Source organism: Halyomorpha halys, unplaced genomic scaffold, assembly GCF_000696795.3.
Source record: "Halyomorpha halys isolate HHAL.00 unplaced genomic scaffold, Hhal_1.1 Scaffold348.1, whole genome shotgun sequence".
NCBI lineage: Eukaryota > Metazoa > Arthropoda > Insecta > Hemiptera > Pentatomidae > Halyomorpha > Halyomorpha halys.
Genome location: NW_027116547.1, coordinates 893383 through 905395, shown reverse-complemented (window position 1 = coordinate 905395; position 12013 = coordinate 893383). Strand labels below are relative to the sequence as shown.

Sequence of the window (12013 nt, the reverse complement as noted above, 5' to 3'; positions counted from 1 at the left end):
TCCATATTTTAAATGTTAAAAAAACAATTTTTGCACCTTTGTGATTTTTTTTTCACCATTTTACAATTTATTTTAAAACATACAATTTTTTTCCACTACTTATTTTCATAATTATCATAATGAGAAAGTACACTCCGGAGTTATTTTAAAAATAAATGTTTTATCCATAGTGCTTCAGGACAACTAACAGGGTTTCAGAAAAAATGTTCGCCATAGTCAGGCATTGCTTTAAGATATAAGATATTACATCAACTTATGTAGACTTTAGTTATACAATAGAATCTCAATAGTTTGCCATTTAAACGGACTGTGAACTTTCAAAAATTCAGATTCAATCAATGCACAAATACTATCAACAATATTACACTATCAACTGCCCACTTCGATATATATATATCTACATTTTGCTAAAGTTCAATTTTACTAATAATTGTGTTCAACTGTTTAATAAATACATTTATAAAAACCACTTAAATGATAAGATACAGGCACAAAATTATTTATTCAATAATTTTAAGATGTTTAATAGTGCTAATGAAAATCAATTCCCAATTTTAGGAGGGAAAAAAAATAATGAATATACTTTTAATTAACTAAATTAAATTATGAATTTAACAAAAAATACTATAATTCAATTAATATTCAATAGCTAAAATTCTTTTTCAACACAATTTTTTCCCTATCACTTCAGAAAACATTGTTTAACCAAGAAAAAATTAAATAAAGGGAGAATAACTTAAATAAATCTGAGATAATAAAAGTATAAATTATAAAGAGTATAATAATAAACAGAATAAATAAAAAAATTCTAGTGAAACTTTACCCCATTAAGTCTAAGGAACCATTGGTTGATACACCATTTTTCTATTCGACTCGAAAAAAATTTGACGTAAGCCCAAGTTCTTGTTTTTTTTTTTTTTTCATAAACCTCAGTAAATCAAAGGTACCATAGTATAATGCAATGTGTTGTCTGAGTAATTTTTCAGTGAGAGTTAATTATTTCCTAGTCTTAAGGTTTTTTTATTGTATTTAATTTAAATATTATAGTTTTAGACAGCATAATACAGAAAGTTTTGAATATCATAATTAAAATCATAACTACGGCTAGAAATGTAGATACTAATTATGAAATAAATTTATGTCACCTTGTATAATACATTAAATTATCTTAATATATGCCCATATAACTTGTATAGTACAAATATCTCTATTGTTCTAAATATAGAAAATTTAATTGTAAGTTCTTTATTATTCAAACTATTTTTCAACAGGAAATATACATAACTCACAGTAACTTATTAATTCCTTGTAACTGGAGATATCGAGAACTTACTACATTATAATAGTTCTCTAAAGTTGTATTGTATATTGTATGCAGATATTGAGAAAAGATATTGTTAGTGTTTCCAACAAATTCATCTAGGACTGGGTTAAGGTTGGAAGTAATTAAAAACATCTAAATGTTCTCATTGGTCCCACAAAATGTGTAAAGAAAAAAGAAAATTCTACCCCATGTAAATGGGGCAAATAGCAAAACATAGTTTAGTTTGTTTTCTGATAATGGATTTTTTAAACACGATGTAATCAATTACTATATATTGCCTTCTATTGATGCTCACTATTAGCATAAAATATGTACAGCATTATTATGTATTTACAGATATGGATGTATATTTTTTCTAATACAACAGTAAAAAACTTTCAAGAACTGTAGAAAAAAAAGAGGGAAAAAAAAAAAAGAAAAAGCAGAATAAAAGATGTGCACTGGACCTTAACCTTTTGCTGGAAATTTAATGTGCATATAATATAAATTTCAATTTTTAACAGTCCAAAAACTATATTATTATTAGATTCCTAATGAAAGCCTTTCAAAACTCAGTTAAAACTAATTATTCTAGTGTCACCGATTAACTATAAAAGTGTTTTCTATATTTTTCAGACGAAATTTGTTATTAACATCATGTATGACATGAAATCAAGTACTGAAAAACTATTCCTTATAGCTTAGATTCAGTAATTTGATTTAGATAATGACCAAGAATTGAAACCCAAAGCTCAGAGTGTAATGTCGTAATCAAATAATATTAGAGAATGCTTTATTGCTGTTTATTCTACCCATTTTCTATAGCATTCTCAAAAAAAACATTTTTCAATCAAATCATTTCTCATATAATTTAATAGAATAATACATAGTATGGAATTTGGATAAAAAATTATATTAAAAAAATATATGCCAAAGAATAGAAAATATTGAAGAGAGTAGTTTCAAAAATGATTAATCTTTATGTATACATAAAGCTGAAAAGTTAATTTGTTTGAACACACTAATTTTAGGAACTCCCAGTTTGATTCAAAAAATTTGTTTTGTTTAAGATAGGCAGTTAATGAGGAAAGCTTTAGGCTTTCTCACAACCCATAGGAATAGAGCATTAAACATAAACATCAAGTAATCTGGAAAACTATACAAATATGCTAAGTCAAAAAGAACAAAAAAAAACAAACAGAAAACATGTATGATTAAACATTATTGAGAAGATCAAACTGAGACAAAGTAAAGCCAACGAATACACTTTCTGTCAAGTCAGTTTTTTTATTTTTGATTGATCCTATTGTTTTTCTACATAAATTTCAGAATTTATTCAGTTTTAATCAGAATCATCCGGTCATGAACTTATCATGAAAATGGCTGCAATTTCCTTCTTATTACTACACATAAACTTGTTCCACCAATTATTGACTTACAGAATAGTAAATAAATATTCATAACATACAGCATAAAGTAAGAAAATTGTTTAACTTCCTCACACCAAAACTGCAAAGATATAAAAATAAAGTGAAGGTTTACATAGCAGATCAAAAACTCATTCTATCTAATATTCAATAAAACAAAATAATAACAATACAATAAAACACATTTGATAATAACTCTCCAGTAATTTGTTTATCTATAATAATAAGAAAATGAACTTGCCTGACGTCTTCAAAATCTTCAAATTCGGAAAGACAGATGGTACATTTTTCAGTATTATCTTCTAAGTCATCTGTATCTTTTTTCATCTGAAACATTAATTATGATGTATAGGGAGATGGTCAGGGTTGCGGTCAAAAGAGAAATAAAAATAGTTTACAACTATTTATTTTCCAACGTTATACATACATATATATTAATTATGATGAATTGACATTTTTTTTTTATAACCCTTAAAAACCATCAGCATACTTAAATACAGCAAACCTTGTAAAAACAAATATTAAGTTTTCAGTTTGTTAAAGGTCATGATTGTTTGTTTTTATGTTAACGTTAATTGATCTCTTTAACTTATATCTCATTATCTTCCTTTAATTGTAAATATTTTTTCAAAACCATAGTATCATATCAAATTACTTAATTTTGAATAATTCAGGCTAAGAACTTAAAATAATCAACTTACACGCTTGTACTTATGAGGGAATGTATATCTCTCAATGGTATGTTGAGACGCCCCTCTATTGACAGTACTGACAACTCTTCGAGACTCAAGGAACCTCATGTAATCCTCTAGCCGATATGCCATGTGGCGTGTCAGTATAGGAAATGGTACCAGCTCAGGAGTGACTACTGGTGGTCCAGGAAGCATCATTTCTTGCCCCCTTCCGACAGTGCTACCACCCTGTAAATAAAGGTAATTTAAACAAAACTATCTTCTTAACAAACACTACACATAAATATAATTTAAAAAGCATAAAAAATAAGTTCCTAAAAGTGAGAAGTTTAAAATAGAAAGGTTCAGTTGATCCAGAATAGTTGGGTACAAAATCCAAACTTATTTTTATTGAATAATTAAAAACAAAAAAAAATTAATATATAATGTTAAACTAAGTATACTTTATTTTGCACCATCAGTTCTGGTACTACAGCCTAGAATGGACCATAACTACAGCTATGCTCCTGATTCCTTCTCATGATATGCATGTTTTGAGTTGTTTTTTCTATGCAGTCACCACTAATTAAGGATTAAATTAATAATTAAACTCAAAATAAGAAAAAAATTCTTTATGACAGTATGTGTTCTTTAATACTTTGTTTAGGAGATATTCACATCTAAAGATTATCATTGTTATAAATTATTTAAGTTATAAGAAATTAATTAATATATGTAATTAAATGTAAACAATAACATTCATAATAAACGTTATTTAAGGTTACTACCTTGAACATTAAGACATGTTTGGGATCATTCTTCCACAGCAGTAGAGGCCAAATGGCACTAGATATGCGTTATTATCAGGCTCTACAGATCTGACACCCCACGAATATTTTGCTTGGAGTGACATTAAACAAAAAGTCAATGCAACTCTAGTCATTTACCTTAATTCTTTATAAAAATAAAAATTAAGTCAACAACTTACGAAACAATAGCACATACCCAGTACAGCTTGGCTACTGCAACTGTGAAAAAATGATTCCAAACCTGTCTTAACGCTCAAGTTTGAACAACTGACACACTTTCGATATGGATTACTACTTAATCCTGAAACACCATGTTTATATCCAAACCCACAAAAATCTTTCAAATTGGCAAGTGTTGAACCCTCACAATCAAAAAATAAAACTGATATCAGAAAATGTAATAGAGAACAATAAATTAATATTACTAAAGTTTATGCTAAAATATATTAACAACTGTTACTTATGGGTGTTTCTTCTAAAGACAGGCATCTTATACATCATTATTTTGATCAATTTTGAAACATAATATACTAAGTCGAATCATAAGTAACTTCCGATACAGCTAAGTAGAATTTATCAGTCATTTAGATTGCATATCAATCACCAAAAGTCTGCTCTCAAAGGTAAAAATTGAGCCTTTTTTAAACAGGATTGTAGCAGGCAATGAATAACGGGTTACCCATGACAATATCATCCGTAAAAGACAGTGGCTTGATAAGGATCAACTACCCTTACCACATCCGAAAGCGAACATTCAGGGTAAAAAGATTTGATTGTGTTTATGGTGGGATTGTCAAAGAATAATTCACTACGAGTTGCTAAAGTGAAATTTAACGATTACTGCAGATAGATATGTTCAACAGTTTCTTTCTTTCATTCCTGAAAAAATGTAGGTTGATAGCATTGATAGATTGACAGAAGTTTTTTATTACAGTAATCCATTAATGATGCTACCTAAACATAAATTTACACTCTACTAGATAGGTATTAATAATATAGTTGTTACACTTAAAGACTATAGCAATTACAATAAATTTATAAATGCTCAGAAACATATAAATGAGAGATACCTCTCTTTACTCCATTAAATAAATTAATTTAGTATTCATTGTTGTCTTAAAAGTTTTTAGTAATTGATAACACGGTAAACTAAAATGAAATTCAAATGACAAACTTCTATCTGTTAGAAAATTCTCGTAACACCCAGAAAATATAAAATGGTATGACAAAATTGTTACTGAAAAATTAAATATTCAAAATTACATCAATAAGAATTACAACAAGGCTAAGAACGTATGCAAATAAAAGTTTACAGCTTCAAGATAATGTACAAAATAATATTCATATTATAGCAAATTGTAACTTCAAAGCTCTGTTTCTTTAAATCATGGTAAATGCAGTCAGAAGTTAGTCAAACCAAGGTCACTTCAACAAACATCTTTTGCAAACAAATGGTACAATAAGTATGAATGTCACTTTGACTGTTAGCGGAGCTGTAAAATTGTGTAATAGTAATTTGTGTAAAAATGTAAAATAGTGAAACATTCGAATTAGATAAATAAGAACTTACCACAGCGGGTCCAGGTGCTATACTTATGTGCAAATGAGCCATTCTTCCAGGTGATGGGTAATGGTGCACATAATGATGCACATGCTGGTGAGGAGTCTCACTAGAATATAAAAATAGTAAATTGATAAGAAAGCTAAAACGATATCATTAATTAATTATAATAAAATAATTAATTTTATGTGAAGGTTTTCAATATATAATTAACATCAAATCATTAATCCAACTTCTCATATTTCTTTTATTAGTTTTTAACTAATAAAACAAATAAAGGAAGTTTGGTTTCCACAATTTAAATTTAAATATTGCATGTACTATTCAACAGGATATAAGCCTATACCAGACACAAAAATCATGAAATCTTACATATAAATAAATCAATCTCAAAATCACAAATGTGAAATTAAAAAGTATTAACAGCATCTCAAGGTGTAATATATTTTCCTAAGAATATCATCATATATAATCTGATTTTATATTCATCATTTCGAAAAAGTACTAGGACTTCTTAACAGTTGAGGTTTCACTCCTTGTGTCCATTGATGGTTAGGGATTCAAGAACTTTCCATAAACATACCTTATCCACTTTATTTTTAAAGAGTAGAATTTGAAAGGTAGTTTTTGTTTCAATTCGATAGTTAGATATTGTGGAGATGATAATTCCAAACATATAAACTCACACATTCAATTTGAGATATAATCACATATATAAGTTACATATAATATTAAAAAATTTGAATTGTGAGAAATGAGTAATAAGAGTAAAATAAAATATATTAGAATGAAACAATTCATATTTTTACAGTTCAAAATAAATACATGGTATAATATAATAAAAGTAAAAAAAAAAACTTAATAACAAGATTTTGGGATATAAGGCTTGGAATAGCTTTTCCAGGTGAACTATTGATTTTAACTAATCTAGTTCTTTGTCACTGCCAAAGACATTTTTAAAAACTTGCTCAATTACTAACAATAAAAATGAAATATATATTGTATTCAATAGTATATTATTAGTATTTCAATGAAATATCTATTTAAAGAATTAAATAAAATCAAAGTTTTATGTGGAGGGAACATGTACTTGTAGATTTTTATACTGAGAAAATTAATAAAGATGTTTTAAAAAAAATTTACTTACGTAGGAGGAGGGGGCGGTGGAATTTCCACGATATCTGTCCGTAACTGAGGATCACCAAGTAGCATTGCAGCAGGTTGATGAACTTCTGGCGTTGAGAACACAGCAGGCTGCTGAGGAGGTAAAGCCCCATTACCAGGTGCACCAACAAAACCCATACTACCAGGCTGAGGTGCATAGTCCACCAACATTTCACGTTGCCGTAAGCTACAAGATATTTAGATAATCATTAGGATACCGTATACCTTAATACAATAAAAAATAAGTATAAAGAACTTAATTTTTTACTCATTAATAAGATAAATAATATATAATAAAGATAATCTAGACTGTAAGTAGGAAGAAGTTGGTTTTCTTTAAACCATTACTACAAACTTACAAAAAACTAAGTTACTAATGAAAAGAACACCATTCGTTAAAAAACAAAGAATACCAGTTATTTTTTTACTAAGAGTAACTTTACTGGTTGTCGAACCATTATATATATGCGTTGCACTGAGGAGGGAGGAGAGAGATAAATAATCTTGTTTTCCACTTAGGGCAGAAATAAAAAAAACAATCAGCTTCTCTTGTTATGTAAACTATTTATGTACAGGATGTTACATATTAATTGGTTGCAGGGGGAGGGGGGAGGGGGAGCACTGGCTACTGAAATATTAATTTGCCTTCAAGCTCTTAATCTCCCAGTCATCACTAGTTTAAACTCATTCAAATTAAACAGCATATTGTGATCCTATTTTTTGTCTGATTTATTTATAATCTTCATTAGATAGGTAATAAATAATCTATATAAATTTGATATAAATAAATTTGAGAATTAAAAAAACTTGCAATTCGTTTTTTCTTATAGTTTTGTTCCTCCCTAGGATACCAAATTATAACAAAAAAATAATCAAACTGAAATGCAATTGGGAAATACCGAGCTGCCTCGGGTCATTCCGTTTGAATCGGATATTTCTATTTTTCCATATTTCTCCTGTAATAATTCATGCTGGAGCCACCCCGCTAAAACTCCCAGGCCAATTGCAATTATCAAAAACATGGTATATCAAAGAGCATTGGAATGAGAAACAGCTAAGACAACTGAACCCACATATCCAATACCAACATAGATTGATTTTATCAATACTTTTTTCAAAAATTTTCATTTTACAACATAAGCTCAGAGCACAGCGTTCCTCTAAACACAATTAGATGTAGATAGAGCCTTTGGTTTTGTAGTGAAATTAAAAAATTACCAATACAGCCTATAAAACATAATTTTATCATGTTCTTTATCGCATATGTTGGTTCATTTTCTCTTGCAAATCATAATAATGTATAATTTTACACGTTTAATGATTAATTTTAAATAAATACAACAATTGATATCAAAGTTTCAATTGTGTTCCTTGAATATATAAGAGTATTCATCCTCTAATCTAACAATATCGAAGCTTTGTTTGTCTATTAGTTCAAATAAGAAAGTGAAAAAACCTACCTTTGAAAATGATGATCCAGCCTCCTCCTGTGCATTTCCTGCATCCGATGGTGTGACTGCCACATCCGTTGATGAACAGGATATAACCGGGGAGGAACTGTAAAATCATACCAGTAGCCATAAGCATAAATTAAAAAAAAAATTAATTTTCTTCTTTAATTTTAATTAATAAAGGCAGAAGTAAATAACTCAGTTAAAGTTAGGTTAGTGGTTCACACCTTTTTTTGGTGACAGAACCCTTTTGTTAGAAGCACGAAAATGGTAGGACCTCCTAAATTATCATTTAAACAAATAAAGTGATCTGTCTTTTCAGCAAAAGCTAAAAAATATATAAACAAGAAAGTACAAAATTTGAAGAAAATCTGAGGGAGTAAGGTTCAAAACTGTGAGTTGATGTGGAATGATCCATTCCTAAATTATTTCAAGTAACTCCTGAAAGAGCCTCACAGAATCCCGGTTGGGAACCACTGGGTTAGATAATACTTGGAGTCGAATTTGGTTTTGTAGAATAATTCATTTATTCTGTTTTATCAGTTGTGGATACACTCTGGGATCGGAAGGGTATACCTAGACTCCATAAAATGGGGAGGTACATGATCCTTAAATGGGCGAGGAGAAAAACCCAACTTTTGACTGTGATCGTGGTCAGATTACATCATTTAGTTTAGCATTTTAAATAGAGTAGACATAATGAACTAAAATTATTTATGCAACAAAAATATATTTAGTCATTTATTTTCAAATCCCAAACACATACAGCACAAAATCTATGATTTGGGTGAATTCAAAAAGAAATAACATAATTCACTAATGATTATTACCACTTATTCTTTTAGTTTATATATCTTTATAAGTAGTAGAGGGTAGCTCTGTATCAAAGCACTGTGCTATTAACTCGAAGGACTTGAATCCGGCTGTGGCAGATAATTATTTTCTGTTTCACTGTAGCCATGAATCAGCCCTGTGGTTTCGTGAGCCCTCCAAGGGTCTACACAGTCTCTAAAAATGGGTACCCTTCATTTGGTAAAAATTTGGTTGAGCATGATTCAGATCAAATCAATACCATGAACAACCATTGGTCTGGTAACAGTACTTCCTTAAAAAGAATAAAGGAGAAAGGATAAAATATGATAAAAATAGTTAATCCTGTACATTTTAGTACAGGTATTAGTGACAACGCGACTAGCTATATGTGACAGAAATAACTCGCATTTTTTAAAAGGTTATTGACCCTCTAAAACAAAATGTAACTTTTAACATAGTAACGTATGAAATGGATGGTTGTTTAATATCACTTCATGTAAATACTTCCAAGAGACAGGGAAACACAACCATATGTTTGATTAAACACAACCATATGTTTGATTAAACATAATAAAGTTTTGCACTTTCTTTTTTTTATGAAAATAATGTTTTCATACATTTTATAACTGACTACCAGTTTTTATAGCTAAATATACAGTGTCATCACAAAGATTTCATAGTTTTACAAATTTTACTTGCTTTCATAGGAATGAAATTATCATAATGCCACTTATGTAATGTGCTCAGGATCCATAATAAAGATGTTCTCAAGGGTTCAAAAGTAAAATTTTATTTATTTTATCATTAAGACATCAAATCTGAAACCGTCTTTTCTATACCATTTCTATCGTTTTTGGTTCCTACCATTCTGCCCATTTGATCATGATTAATTCAATTATATTAATTTTAATAGTTTTATCATACTTTGCTAATAATTACTACTAATTCCCCTATTTTATCTACAACTACAATTACTGTTTGTTTTTATTTGAAATAAAATAAGCTCAAGATAATCTGGCAGAATTACACTAGCAAGCACCTGAACCCTTAAGTGTTCCTTCATTTCATGAACAAGCTGAAAATTAACTTAAGTAGTGTGGATCATATCATTTTATGTAGATAAAGTTATAAAATTGATCAAAAACAATATTTCCCCTTTATGGTAGTATTACATGAAACCAGATATTGGTTTCCTTCTGGTTGATTATTGCAAGATGTAAAAAATTAAAATGCTAAGAGTAACTTATCATGAAAATGAAAATACAAATTTTCTAAAATAAAATAACAAAAAAATATAACCAGTAAAAATGTTTACTTACTTAATGCTGCACTGTGGTGAGGATACTGAATGTGTATTGGTGGTGGTGGTGGTGGAACATGCCATGTTTGGGGTGGAGGTAAAGGAGGTGGAGGATGTATGCAAGGAGGAAGTTCCTGTAGCCGACAAGGTCTAAACCGTATCAAAGGTGGAGGTCCTCTAGGTAATGACGGCGCTTGAGGAATAACATCTGTCATTTCTTCATCTGACTCCTGCGTTAAGTCCACTACTGGTACCTATAAAAAATATTTTATTAATATTAAAAAACTTTTAATTCATAGTATTTATATATTTTAATGATATTTATCAATCATAAACCGAGTTCATTTTTTTAAATAAACATAAGATGGTAATATTTGTAGCTATCAGCGAGCAAAAAGTGCTGCCGTAACCCGCTAGGGCTCAGCATTACAAGTGTCTAAGAAGCTAAGCAATTGTTTATAAGCTTATTATTATTAAAATATTGTATCTTGTAGAAATTTATATATGTTAATATGTAATGTGTAATGTTATTTATAAAATAAAAAAAGATTGAGCAAAAAGAGTCTACGGAACTATCTCAAGTAGAGTTGAAAGCGTGAACCCTCAGTGATAACTGATCACATGAAGCCTTTAATTGCCACCGGGCTGATCCGTTGAATCAAGCCTTTTTCCAAGTCTAGTCATAGCACTGGTGGCGTACACTCTACTTGAGATAGAGAAGTTCATTGGCAATTTATTCTCACAAGAGTTGTTTTTTAGTATGCTCACCCTAGACGATGGACTATCTCCTCTCCCTTTCTCCAGCAATCTTAGTCCATCTGCTTCATCTCGGCAACTAAGACTGTAACCTAATCCTTAACGGTTACACTGGTCCATCCGCTTCATCTCGGCAACCAGTGTAATTTCCCGTCTCTCCCCGGCTCTAGTCCGTCCGCTTCATCTCGGCAACCAGTGTAATTTCCCGTCTCTCCCCGGCTCTAGTCCATCCGCTTCATCTCGGCAACTAGAGCTGCACCTAGCCTTATCAGCTTACTGGTCCGTCCGCTTCATCTCGGCAACTAGTAAGCTGGCTCCTATCTTGACAGTTCTAGTCCGTCCGCTTCATCACGGCAACTAGAACTGTTACTCTACCTCAGACTCTCTCACCTATACCTCCTCTACCTGCGTCAGTGTCCAGGACTCATCCCCTGGCATGGCCCTTCCTTTCTTATCTATTATTGAATACGCCTTGTCATCATATTATAATAAGAAATACGACAATTTTAAGAATATAAATTTTGAATTAAATATTTTCCTACATATAAAATACAAAAACTCCTGAACTGCGGTAATTGTTTCTGTTATCTTCAGAGAAATAATAACAATACTGGATATTACAATTGGGACAGCACTTCAAGTATATTAAAATCGAATATAGATATTTTCAAATTTACAAGAAGTATGTTAAGTTACAATACATTTATTACGGTTTACAATACTGACTTCTTAATTTAAATAGAATTATTATTATTCCT

General features: G+C 29.8%; 1 protein-coding gene across 6 annotated transcripts in view; it reads right to left on the bottom strand.

Annotated features, from left to right (window-relative positions):
• The window catches only part of LOC106681558 (E3 ubiquitin-protein ligase arkadia-C), a 48664-nt gene that overhangs the window by 16228 nt on the left and 20423 nt on the right, over nt 1–12013 (bottom strand). For all 6 annotated transcript variants that reach the window (XM_014421913.2, XM_014421916.2, XM_014421914.2 and 3 more), the window contains 6 exons: nt 10519–10753; nt 8396–8492; nt 6919–7122; nt 5781–5880; nt 3432–3650; nt 2972–3057 (listed from right to left, as the gene is read on the bottom strand). In XM_014421913.2, the coding sequence (XP_014277399.1) occupies nt 2972–3057; nt 3432–3650; nt 5781–5880; nt 6919–7122; nt 8396–8492; nt 10519–10753 (941 nt within the window). The remainder of the gene's footprint in view (nt 1–2971; nt 3058–3431; nt 3651–5780; nt 5881–6918; nt 7123–8395; nt 8493–10518; nt 10754–12013) is intronic.